We start from the raw sequence: 13,749 nt of genomic DNA on the forward strand, positions 1-13,749 counted from the left end.
ATTGAATGTCTAAAATCAATAAATCCGTATTGAAAAAAAGATTTTGAGGATTCTGTAACAGACAGTATCAGCTCTATTAGTTTGTTTTGGTTTTGAAGGAAGAAAAAACTAATAAAACTGTGTTTGTTTGTGTCTGCAGGGCTCTCTGTCAGACTTCCTGAAGGGAAACATCGTCAGCTGGTCCGAGCTGTGTCACATAGCCGAGTCGATGGCGTGCGGCCTGGCTTACCTTCACGAAGACGTCCCACGACAGAAGGGGGAGGGGCCTAAACCGGCCATCGCTCACAGGTCTGCAACAAAGAAAATGTCCACCATTTGGTCATGGGCAAAACATTTAAGGTCCCAGAGCTGCACCTGCTGCTTAGACAATAAGCCTGATTGTGATGTCAGAGAGAAATGGCTGTCATGGGAATCAGGCAAAAATGTAAGATGTCAAACTGGTACATTTCATATATTTAACCCTTTGCTTCTCTTTTAGGGATTTTAAGAGTAAAAACATCATGCTGCGTACAGACCTCACAGCCGTGATCGGAGACTTTGGTCTTGCCGTTCGCTTTGAGCCGGGGGAGCCACCTGGAGAGACCCATGGACAGGTGAGCTGCTCTGACTGAAGCACAACAGTGTGTGTTAATCATTGAACATCCCATCATAACTCTGCGTGTGCGTGTGTGTGTGTGTGTGTGTGTGTGTGTGTGTTTGCAGGTGGGGACGAGGCGTTACATGGCTCCTGAGGTATTAGAAGGAGCCATCAACTTCCAGCGAGACGCCTTCCTCCGCATAGACATGTATGCTGTGGGTCTGGTCCTGTGGGAGCTGGTGTCCCGCTGCAAGGCTGTTGATGGTACACACACACTAACACAAGACATATGTACATAATAAAAAGCTTACACTTCACAATTGTTTTGGTTCAAAACACTTTAAAAACTCCAACTGGTTTGTAGTCGACTGTTTTAAAGAGTTAAGTTTGGCATTTGGTCGCCACCATATTTTTTTCGAACCAGGAACTTACCAATTTACTAAACTAACATTTAGTAGTAGCTGTATTGAAATGACTTAAAACAAGATAGATTGAGACCATAAATTCATAAGGAAAATGTTTACTGAGAGAATGAACCATCTGACAAGTACAAACATTTTATCATAGACGTCTATACAATCAGTCAGCTACATACAATCAGTCCAGTCGTCCCCTGCTGGACATCAGAAAGACTACAGGTGATGCCTTATACCCAGACAAAATAAGTGTATTCTGTGATTAATGATGAATCCTTTTAAATGAATAAGAAAGAAGGGCATTGGTTTGTTAACTCAGTGCGTGTGTGTTTGTGCGTCACAGGTCCTGTTGATGAATACATGCTGCCGTTTGAGGAGGAAGTTGGTCAGCATCCGTCACTGGAGGACCTGCAGGAAGAAGTTGTCCACAAGAAGCTGAGACCGGCCTTTAAAGACCTGTGGCTCAAACACAGCGTGAGCATCCCCTACACACACACACGCACACACACGCACACACACACACACACCCTAATTAGGTACTTTTGTTGGGAAATTTCTAAGCGGCAACCTGCAGTTTTGAATAATGAAGACAAATTCAAGTGGTCCACTGGAGGCTGACTCCTGCAGTGAGTCCCATGTTAAAATGTCCAACTTTACAGCAGAAAGAAACATGTTTACAGCCTGGTACAAAAACAGTTTTGGTCTCTTCAGCTCATTTCTCTCTTAGTGACAACTGTATGGGTTGAATTTTTATGCAACTTTTTATGCAACCTGGTGTGTTGTAGCTTTTCGTCAGGAGGCTTTAGCTAAGTTCCATCACTGGCTTTAAGCTGTCGGCTTTTTGAGCGTGTTTCAGCAGCCAAGATTGATCTGGCTCCACCTTATTGCTTGTTTCTAGATTAGCCGGAAGTGAGCTTGAGTCAGTATTTCCAATATGGCGACCACCGTTGCCTTTTTCAGAAACCAATGGATGACTTCACTGAGTTCGTGTTTCCTGGTTTTTTTCACTGCAGGGTCTGGCTCAGATCTGTGAGACGGCGGAGGAGTGCTGGGATCACGACGCTGAGGCTCGACTGTCGGCCGGTTGCGTTGAGGAGAGGATCTCCCAGGCTCGCCGCCTCACCACCAATATCGCCCCGCCTACCTCGGACCACAACGTTTCCACTCTGGCTCCTGTTCCCATGGTAACCAACGTGGACCTACCGCCCAAAGAGTCAAGTATATGAGGATCACGTTAAAAAGAAAAAAAAAACAAAAAACTTTTTTTGCAGGCCTGACGTTCCAAGAGATTCTCCTCAACTTCGGTTCATCCTCCCGTGAAAACGACTGAATTATCTCAGAAACACACACATACACTCACAGACTGCACACACACTTCATCTTTTCTCAGTGGATTTTACAAACTTAAAGCGGAAAATGGCGCGAAAGCAGCTGCTTTTCGACCTCTCTGGACTTGTGTTTTTGGACTTGTTACGTTCTCATTTTTGGATTGTCTCTCTCTTCGTCCTTTTGGACAAATATTACCAGCACACGTCTTCATTTTCTTCGAGTTTCCTCGAGTCATTCGTGTCTTTTTTTAACCAAGTATGTGTGTGTTTTTAATGAGAACACCAAGCAAACACGCACACACACACACACACACACACACACACACACACACATTCACAGGAAAACCCAACACTGAAACGCATTCAGGTCCCGACTCAGTGAATGCTCTTTTATCTCCAGGTACCTCAGCGATGACTTTCATTACTTTCGCCAATTTTTTAAACCATTTTTATCGTGCATTCTTACATCTGCTGTCTTCTTCTATTCCTTCAAATCTGGACTTTTCTACCTACCTGGCAACTTTGCAACCATGTCAGCAAGCAACCACCTCAATCCGCCCACGGATGGGATGTTTTTTTTTTTTTTTTTTTTTTTACTACGATGCTGCAAAACCCGTGTAGGAACGCAATGACTGTTACAAAAACACCAACAGCGAACCTTCAGATATCTGTTTTTTTTCTACCTTCTCTTGGACTGTTTTTCTTTCCGATTATCCTCCTGAGACCACATGCTACTTTTCACACATGACTAACCTTCGGATCCAACGGGTTGCATCCAAACAGACAGGAAACAGGAAGTGAGGTCAGAAGGAAGGACGGGGAAAAATAAAACATACAAGGACTGGTCGTGATTGTATGAAGGTTTATCTCTCTCTTTTTGGTGTTCGACTGTAAAGACTTGAGGTTGACGATCAAGAGAGGTCCGACGGTTTTTCAGGAAACCAGGAAGTGAACATCTTGCATGCAGAGATTTGATTGGCTGACTGCGCTCAACCACAGCATTTTGGTTGGCTCGGGAATAAAACTTCTCAGGTAACCAGGTCTACAGGGGGATTGTGACCCGACATCAGCAGCAGGTTTCCACACAGTCTAGGCAAGGGGCAGGGCCAATAGCAGATGGGAGGAGCTTCCCTGAGGGGTCTAACCTATTGGCTATCCTGAATATGTTAAGGTGCCCAAACAAGGGGAACAAATGTTACCCTGACAAGGTGCATGACCTCGATGCATACAGTGGTTTATGCTTTCAGGTCAATGTGAGAGTGAATGTGCAAATGTGTGTGTGAGTGACAGAGAGTGTGTGAGAGAGTGAGAGTGTGTGTGTGTGTGTGTGTGTGTGTGTGTGTATGTTAGTGAGTGGTACAATGTGAACACATAAGTCACAAGATGTGACACTTTTTCTTTTTTCAATTTTAATTTTATACTGTTTGTGCTAAATGTTCAAGTTTTCAGTCTGGTTGTTTGTTTTCTAAAGAGGAGGTAAGTGACAGACCTGTGACTCTGAACTTCAACTCTAACGTCGCCCCCTTCTGGTTGAGCTGCAGTACTGCAACAATCTGGCAAAAACGTATAAACTGAATTCTGCACAAAGTGCTCCGTTTTTTTTTTTGTCCTCTAACAGAAATTGGCTTGCACATATACATTGGCAACATTTCTGTATGTGCAGTTGTGAGTTCTCTTTCAGTGATTGATATGGTAGATGAATTTCACCTGTCTTATAAAATAGATGTTTTATAAAACCTTTTTATACTGTTGAATATAAGATAAAAGTAATTGCATTGTTTTAAAACACGTGTCATCAAAAAGTAAAAAAAAAAAGATTATTTTTAAAAGTTAAATTATTTTCCAAAATTATTCTAAATATAGATTTATCCGCCACTGAAAAATAGTCCACAAGTAAATCCACTCTTCCTTTTGTGGTTTGTTAAAAATCCACAAATGTTTAAAAAGTCATTCAAAGTCTTCGGCCCTCTACTCACTGACCTCCTCTCCTCTCATTGTCACTCTCTTTTGTCTTTCCTTCAACTGGGACCAAATCCGGGGCGTCTGTCTGTTGCCTCGGAAACAGTGAGTCCAGTTCAGAAACTCATGTCATCCTTAAAAAAAAAAACAACAACACATTGTTCCCAACAAAAAGAAGCTGAAACATAAACAAGGAGCAGTGTGTTCTTTTTACAGTTCTTTTTGTTTGTTTGTTGTGTTTTAGTTCCTTCTGTGATGCCATACGTGTTAACAGTGAATGTCGATGATGATGATGCTGCTGCTGCTGATGATGATGATGATGATGATGATGATGATGATGATTCACAGTCAAAGATTTCTGTATATTCCTTTATTTTAAGTTCATTTGACTTGCGGTGCATTGAACACATGCAACACTCTGTCTTTGTACGAAGTCAGTGAAGCTAGACGAGGCATTCGAGGAGCGTCGTGCGTTTCGGCTTCGGGAACGAATAGTGCAGAAAAAAAAAAAGAAAGAAAAGCTGAAAGAAAAAATACAAACAAAAAAAACCAAGTTGAAACAATACTGCTCATAAACCACAGATCACCTCAATACACCAGAAATACCTCAGAAGACTTTTCTACGTGTTTTTAGTTTCTTTGACGACTTGTAGTCATGATATTTTTTATTCTTTGTTTTTGTTTCACTCTTTGAAGAGGTTTTTTTTTTTTTTTTTTTTTTCATAAAATCTACAAACTGATTGAAGATTAATGCTACCAGGTAACAGCGAGACTCGAAACCTCCGTGTTGTAAATAGTTATTAGAGTGTGTTTTTGTTTTTAGACTGAACTGAACTGCCGATTTCATTAAAGCACCTGGACTGAGCTGGACTACTTCCATCCCCTCATCTCATCTCCTTTCCTAACCTCTTAACCCTGTAAGGCTAAACCAGCATATAATCATCAGAGAATTCTAATCTAAGATCTGGAGTTGTTGTAAAACTTTCTAAAAAGAGAGACTGAATACAATTTTTCAGAAAAACGTAAAACATACACATTACATTTTGAATTAAGAATTGGAAGTTCAAACTTTTATTCCCGCTCTGAGACTTCTGGCCTTTATTGATTGTTTTTGTTGGATACATCTTCGTTTCAGTATTTATCTAAAGATGTCCCTGTTGAAGTTGAACAGTCTTTCTTTATCTTCTTCAAAATTGGCAAAAATATCCTTGAGGAATCACATTTGTGTCACTGATTGACTTTCATTATTTTTGATGTAGAAACGTCCTATTGGGCAGCTTGCAGTGCCCTGGTGGACACTTTATGCACTGCATGTATCAGGTTGTATTCATTGGGATTTTCAGGAGAAAAAAAACGACGAAACAAAAGTTTCAGAAGTCTCAAAAGTTGTTTTATCAGATATGATACATTTTTTGTTATAGGGTTAACTTTCCTTCTCCTTTCCTTTGCTTCCTCTCTTCTCCTCCTCGGCTCTTTGCGCCTCGCTGCCTTTTACCGCCTTAACCTTCCATTTCATCCACTTCTTCCTCCTTTTCTCTCACGTCTTCCAGTCCCATTAAATGGTTCCTTCATTCTAACTTACTTCTCTGCCTTTGTTGTACTTTGATTTGACTGATTCTCTTCCTTTTACCTCCACATCTGTCTGAATCATTGACGTTTTCCAATGTGGTCTTCGTTGTGCCTTTATTTGACTTCATCTCTGGAGCTTCCTTCTTTACTTCCTCTCTATCCTTCCTTTGAATGTAAAAACCTCTGATATTTCTAAAATCACACCTGAGTGTCTTTGGATCAAAACACGTTTAGAATATCTGATTTTAATGAAATAACTAAAACAGTATTCTAAATGTATTTTGTACCCATAACCAGATGTGATCTCTATGTGACAAATACTCTTCTCAGATGATGCTGACCTGCTGTTTTTTTTGTCAGGATGCAGACCCACTCAGATCCAGGTGTTTCCAGGTGTTTCCAGGAACATATTACCTCATTTAAGCCACACGGGCAGAAACGATGTGCTAGGAATGCGTCAGTAGTCAGTGACGGTGGGAAAACTCGGGCAATATTATCATTCAGGTTTGGGGATGAGAAACACATGCTCATTTTCACATCGAAACCAAAATCTAAAAACATTCAACTGTGGGGGGAAACGCTTCTGCATCCAGCATTTAGAGATCAGAAATACTGTTAGCATTGTTAGCATCCCACAGGGAAGCCAGTCTAGTATTCAGCCCAAACAAACAAAGGGGGACCAATGAGGAGAATGCTAACGATGCTAAAGTTCTTGTTTTTAACTAACCCAAGTGCCAAACAGCAGATATTTCCCCCTCGCAAAGTAATTAAATTGAAAAATACACGACAATGGTTCAATTCATTTCAATAAATAATCAATGCTTCAAATAAAACAAGTCATTTTTGACTTACGCTAATACACATTTAATACTCAGAGCTAGCTTTTACAGCTTTGAGCTGGCGAATATATCACACATGAATAGCAAAGCCTCTTAGGAGTTCATGCAACCTTAGTAACTACGGTGATATCCGACAGAGTTTGAGGGCCACATTAAAGAAAAAAACTTCAGGATTAAGTCGTAAAATTAACAAGACGATAATCTTACATGATGAAAATTAAGTCATAACATTATGAGAAAAAAATCGTAACATAAGGAGGGAATTGTTATATTACCAGATTGAAGTCGTAAAATTATGAAAATAAAGTTGTAACTTTACGAAGAGAAAGTCGTAACATTTCGATGATAAAGTTACAATAGAGGACGGCATTTCCCTGTTTCTGCCTTCACAGTATTTTAAACTGAAAGTCACCGTTGAAAAGCTCATATTTGTAGGCGATGCTTCCTTTTCTGTGGCCAATCAAGTGCCTGTTAGAAGAAATCATGAAGTAAATTGTTGTTGATTTGTTCAGAACATCGAGGAATCTTTGTTGTTTTAGTCATTGACAGAGGGACAGTGTGACAGACTGTGGTACAGTCAAACAGAAATGTGTGAAAAAGATACAAATACATGAAAGAACTGACATCTGACCCTCTTACTCTGGGAACATTTCTCTTGGCTGAAGCTGTAGAGCTTTCTATTTCAACACTTTTTTCAGACTGCTGTTATAAGTGAGTGATCAGATCTTAAACTTGTCCAGACATCACCAGTTAGTTTATATTCTGAGTCGTAAGAAGCTCTGGTGACGAATGTGCCAATGTGGAAAAAAGAACTTCATGTTTTAATTCCTTTCTGGTCTTTAGAAAGTCCTGATGTAACCTACCAAGAAAAGGAATTCTGCTGCAGTCTGAACAAGGTTTATGAAAGGGGTTTCCCAGGCATGTTGTCAAGGAGCCATCTTGAACAAATTGCTGCTGTTTCTCCCCGATACTGCAGGAGTCCCATGACTCTTATCCTCTGAACAAACAGGTGTGTGAAGATGGCCGCCTCATGTTTTGATGAAACATCCTGTCCCAGGTGTTCAGCAGTATTGACGATTAAAAATTCACTTAAGAAAAGAAGAACCGTGAAATAAAACATTTTCTCACTGGCATAACCCTCAATTACAAAATCTGCTGAGGAGGAAATTGGTTATGACACCAGAATTTTAAACTTTGAAACGATTCTTGTGAAAATCCATCGATATCGAACCTGTTTGTTACCACGGCAATAACAGAAGTCCAAGTCAACCAGTATTGGACAATTTATTGTTTTTGATTAACTAAAATTACAGGCAAACTCCTTCACACTGTCTTCATTGCACAACAATCCTTGGCCATGTCTTGGTCCTATAACCTCTTAAAATGTAAATCAGAATTTAAAAGCCATAAACACGAGCAGGATTATTAAAATTCACTCCTTTTCTTTCTAGGGTTGTCCCGAGACTTGTCAATTTCAATACGATACTAATAAAAACCAAACGTTATTGATACCATGGCAACAAAAATAGAAGTCCTAAACACCCGATATTTGGTTATTTCTTGTTTTAGTGATCCATGTATTGGCAAACACCTTAACACTGTCTAAATGGCACAAAAACATTAGCCACCTTTCTCGTTTTTAAACGTTGCCAGATAAATGTTTTTATGCAATTTAGACAATGTGCAGGACTTTGTCTGCCCCCCCCCCTCCGCCCCCATTTTACTACTTTTTAACGCTTCAGTACATTTCGATATCGATCAGTGTAATAAAAGAGATTTTTTTTAAAAGAGCTATCAAAAACTTTAAGATGTTTAACAACCCTATTTCACATTGTTCTGAAGACTTTCCAGATATAACCTTAAAACTTTAGATGAAGACATTTTTTTTTCTAAATATAATCCAAATATTATTTTCTTCATATCTGCCTCAAATTTGGATGATTTTTAAGTTGATTTGTGGATTTGCTTAAGTCCTTAATAAATATATTTATTTACCAGTTGCGCCCAAATTAAGTTGGATAAAAGCAGACGATAAATATAGAGAAAGAAACCAGTTTTCTTTTTGGAACATAATAAATACATGAACTAGGGGACCGTCCTTAAACACTGTTTTGGTCATGTTCACTTGAGGCGGCCATCTTGACAGATCTCCATCCTTCTCCAGTATGGTGACGAAGATGATGATGAAGATCATGTGAAATGTAAATCTTGTACCCAATGTTTTACTGTTGTAGAACCCAGAGACTACTGATTCAACAAATATGCTATAAAAAAAAAAACAGAAGAAGAAGAATGTGTGAGAGCTGGTTTCATAACTGTATAAAAAACTAAACCGACATTGTCTTTGAAACTGAATACATGTGGGCGAAGCTGTTTTTCATGACGTCTTTAAAATATATAAATATACTGTATGTACGTTCAGCAGGTGGAGGACATAAGTAAATAAACCCCACCCCCGCCCCAGGTGCTGTCCATCCTGTCGTGATGCTGTTCAAAAGTTCCAGTGGGTTATTTTTTTATTTTCATTAAAAAAAAAGCAATGATCACTGTAACATAGACGTTTAATTTACTGTCCAGATCAAATACCTGCACACCAGTAAGTTTTTTTTAATGTGGTGGTTTGTAGAGAAAACTGCTGTGTATGTGTGTGTGTGTGTGTGTGTGTGTGTGTGTGTGTGTGCGTGCGTTTGTGTTGTAGTTTACTCTATTTCTATCTTCCTCTCTCCACCCAGTGCCAGGATCATTACTGTCTGAATGAATGTAGTTCCAGTCCACACACACACACACACACACACACACACACACACACACACACACACACACACACACACACACACACACACACACACACACACACACACACAGCAGATTGGTTACTGAGAAAATAAATAAACTCACTGTAGAAAAAGAAGGGTTATTACAATTGTATCTTTTTGTATATGGAAATAAACAATAAATACTGTCAAATCAGTTTGCACAGACCTCTGTTGTTTTCATTTCTGTCTTTACAAATTATTAATTTAAGAGCCTTATTCTGAGTTTTTATTTAAGAAAACAAACTGAAAGTTACAATTGTTTGATGGTAAACTTTACACACTTCAGCAGCGCCAATAAGATCAGAAGATGCCACCTATCACCTAAATGTTTTGTGTTCTTTGTGTAATGTTTGACAAAATCACTGAACAAAAATGATGATGGGCATTAGATCAGACTGCTTTAAATTTAGATGTATGGATCTAAACTGAGTATAACAATTTATTTTTGCTCCATAATAAAACCAAGATCCAGTTTATTTACAGTCTATGGTTTATATAGGCTAGTTTACAACAAACATGCGTTTGGCTGAAAGTTACCAGTTAACATGGTCCCTTTTTAAATCAAAAACAGGCAAGAATATCTAGTTTTTTACTAGTTTCTTATGTAATAATAATAATAACTTTATTTATATAGCACCTTTTAAAAACACAGGTTTACAAAGTGCTTTGACAAACAGCAAAAACAAGAACAAACTAAACCAAACACAGAAGAACATTAACAACAGTAAGAATATAACAGATGCAAAATACTAAAAAATAATTAAATACAATTCAACAGAAAAGAACCCAAAGTGCACGATACCCAACAGACATATATAACCCGACCATCACAAGAACCATTATAAGAACCCAGGCAACACAAGAACCCAACAACACGAGCTGAGACCAAGAGGACCAAAGATTTAAAAATATGTAAGAAACTAAAAGAGCTGAAAAAAATAAAAAGATAACAGCAATAAGAAGGTAAGAGCAGTAAAAGAAATAGAAACAAGTGGTTAAAGGATAAAAAAAACCCAAAACTATAATATTAATAAAAAGTAAATATAAATATGAAACATAAATGAACAAAGTAAGTAAGATAAGAAATTACCAAATTAAAACACAAGAGGAGATTAAGATATGAGCATAAATAAAAGAACAGTAAGAAGTAAAAGAAGATAAAAATAGTAAAACCAGTAAGAAAAGACATTAAGAAGACGACATTACATAAAAGCAAGTCTGTAAAAGTATGTTTTAAGAAGGGATTTAAAAGAATTGAGGGAATCTGCGAGTCAGGGAGGTCGTCCAAAACACCAGACCAGAGCATTATAATATATATATATATATATATATATATATATATACATATATTATAGCTCTATATATCTTTGTATATCTTTTTTATAGGACTTTGCACCAGACTAAAGAGCTTCCTAAACCGTGACTTCATAAATTCCTCCTTACTTTTAATTTGAAGGGGACGGCCGGAAGATGAGTTTCGGCGGGTGGAGGTTGATGCTAACAGGTTGAAGATGTCGGCTTCTTTCAGAGTATTGAACAGCCGTGTGTCGGCTCTGTGTCTCTTACTGACACCGAGGAATCATCCGGTGCAATGTTCGGTGGGTGGACGGTGGCTGTCATGCTCACAAACAGGTACAAAGAGGGAGATAAATCTAACAGGCTGATGTTAGCCAAACCGTTCTGTTTACTGTTTTCACCGGGATTATGCTGCATTCAGGTGCTGCTCGGATGGTCCAATTACGAGAGTTCATAAGGCGCCCCTCCCTCTTCAAAAGAACATGGACATTAAAAATAAACAGATTTATTTAATGATATGAAAGTTATCTTGTTCCCTCAACTTGTGATCAAAAACCATTTAACTGCATTATAATTAACAGTCAATAACTTTCGGTTTTGGTTTTTGACCATGCAGCCCAATTTTACTTTGGTCCTTCAAGATGTGTGCATAATATGTATTAAGTCAATTTTTTATTTGTTTGTATGTCAACTTTGTAAATTAATGAACCAACTTTTTCGTTTGACTTCTCTGTTATTGTTCCGGCTACACGTGATTTCTTTCCACAGTGGAAACTAATTTTTCCGATTTTTCGTACGCCACGTGAACGCAGATAACTATGTAACTACAACGTGATAGAATAACTCGTTAATCTTGAATTAATTAATAACTGTCCTTTTGAAACGTAATATTGCGGTGATAGGACTTTTTTGTACCACTTTGACCGGCTTTTACCGGCATAATACATCTTACATAACTTTGTTTTTTGCAGCTTTTAAACTGAAGTCAGTGATTTACACATAAATACAGTTAATCATTTGTAGATTGTAGCTTCGATTGACGTATTGGCCCATATTTTGCAACCAATAAAAACAGGTGTGTTCTCAGTAACTCTTGTTTTAATCGTATGCAACATCTGAGTGTTATTGTTACTTATTTATAGTAATTTATATTTTTAATTGTTTACTTTTCCTGTTAAATGAAACAATCAATTCAAATAAATCTGATTCATCATTGAGATTTAATGTCCCCAGGTGATACCCTTCGGCCGCTAGAGGGCGTCAGAGTGTTAGACCTGACCAGGTAAAGTCTGTCTGAAAACTGCAGTAATATTCTCTTTTTTTTTTTTACATCTCTTTAATGTATTATTTATTTATATTCTGATGTAAAATGCGTGTTTGAATGTCTGCAGAGTTCTGGCTGGTCCCTTTTCCACCATGATCCTGGGAGATCTGGGAGCTGAGGTTGTCAAAGTGGAGAGACCAGGTGAGTAATCTTTTTCTATCTCACTTTACCTTGCCTCCTTCCGGATGTCAGACTGTGTGAGCCAAGACTTATGGGAGTCGTTGTGTGGAACAGGTGCAGGTGACGACACCAGAGCCTGGGGGCCTCCATTTGTCGGTGCAGAGAGCGCCTATTTCCTCAGCGTCAACCGAAACAAAAAGGTAAGTGTTTCCTGAGAGTCAACACCATAGACTGTATGTAGGAAAAAAATGTAGACACTGGGACGTTACCCTGCTGTGATGGCAGGTAGTTGCTAATTTGTGGTAACATCTAAATAAAAAAAAGTTTTGACTGAGTTTGAAACTAAAAATGCAGCCTGTACAGTCCTGAAGGGAGCTGTAAATACAAAAACTGTTTTTGTACCAGACTGGCATGCCACTGATGGATGGTATAAAATTGATCATTTCCCAGCCCTAACTGCTGACCCCTGATGGCTGTATCTTATGTGAAAGCTCTTTTCTAACCGCTGTTAAATAACAAAAGAAGAAAACAATGGTGTCCAATTACACAACTGGTGTTACAGACTAGCTGCAACCTCCAGTGTCGAAAAAGGAAGCCAATGCTGAAGTACAATATCCTGCATTTTTTCGAGAGATCCGGAAGTCATACATACACAGCCCTTCAAAAAAAGTCAGTTTCTAAAGCAGAAATTAAAATGTTTACAGCCTGGTTTAAAAAAAACAAAAACAAAATAGGTCTGATTCGCTCTAGTGTCTCCATTGGCAGACAATTTGGGGTGATTTTTTTTTAGATAACTCATCTGTTTTGATGTTCTGAAGGATAAACGTTATTTATAATAATGGCGCGTAGCCGACCTAACTGACATGCGTACACTGTGTAGCTGTTTGTCAGGAGGCTTTAAACCTGGGCTTCAGCTCCAGCTCTCAGCACTGTCGTGGGGAGACTGAAAGTTAGTTTGAGACAGAATTTCCAGCATGGAAATCGCCATGGCTTCTAAAAGCCCCCTGCAGTTGCAGCTGGGTGACATCACTCAGGCTTCATCCAGTAATATTTACAGTTTATGCTTACAGACTGTCCAGATGCTAAGAAACTAGCTTAGCATATTTTGACTTAAGGAACAATCTATGTTAAAAAACATTATAAAGGAAATTATGAATAGTTATATGAGGTTAAACACTGTAAACTTGTTTATTTCTGCTCTACATGGACATTTTAATATGGGAGTCTATGGGGCCTGACTCGCTGCAGGAGACGGCCTCTAGTGGACAAAAGAGGAACTGCAGTTTTTGGTAATTCAGTGTTGGCTTCACTTTCTAGCTGGTGAGGTTAAAGTCTGGTTCTCAGTCATGGCAGGATCATTTATGAAACATATATGTAAGAAGGTGTGCATAATTTGGAGAATGTCTGGAATAAATCTCAAATACATTTGATTGATTTATCAGGAACGTAACACACCGAAGGCTCTATTAGTCTCATGACTGTTAATAGCATGATGCATTGATGGT

At 38.6% G+C, this 13,749-nt stretch overlaps 2 protein-coding genes across 4 annotated transcripts in view; both read left to right on the top strand.

Moving 5' to 3' along the window:
* The window catches only part of LOC132994133 (activin receptor type-2B-like), a 34,590-nt gene extending 29,445 nt beyond the window's left edge, over positions 1-5,145 (top strand). The window contains exons 7-11 of the mRNA XM_061064304.1: positions 140-288; positions 479-593; positions 703-841; positions 1,337-1,467; positions 2,007-5,145. Of these exons, the coding sequence (XP_060920287.1) occupies positions 140-288; positions 479-593; positions 703-841; positions 1,337-1,467; positions 2,007-2,219 (747 nt within the window). The 3' untranslated portion in view covers positions 2,220-5,145. The remainder of the gene's footprint in view (positions 1-139; positions 289-478; positions 594-702; positions 842-1,336; positions 1,468-2,006) is intronic.
* A 5,825-nt stretch (positions 5,146-10,970) lies between these two features.
* Positions 10,971-13,749, top strand: part of sugct (succinyl-CoA:glutarate-CoA transferase) — a 61,265-nt gene continuing 58,486 nt past the window's right edge. For all 3 annotated transcript variants that reach the window (XM_061064310.1, XM_061064313.1, XM_061064314.1), the window contains exons 1-4: positions 10,971-11,136; positions 12,034-12,082; positions 12,192-12,265; positions 12,359-12,444. In XM_061064310.1, coding sequence (XP_060920293.1) covers positions 11,016-11,136; positions 12,034-12,082; positions 12,192-12,265; positions 12,359-12,444 — 330 coding nt within the window. In that variant the 5' untranslated portion in view covers positions 10,971-11,015. The remainder of the gene's footprint in view (positions 11,137-12,033; positions 12,083-12,191; positions 12,266-12,358; positions 12,445-13,749) is intronic.

This window comes from Labrus mixtus, chromosome 19, assembly GCF_963584025.1.
Source record: "Labrus mixtus chromosome 19, fLabMix1.1, whole genome shotgun sequence".
NCBI lineage: Eukaryota > Metazoa > Chordata > Actinopteri > Labriformes > Labridae > Labrus > Labrus mixtus.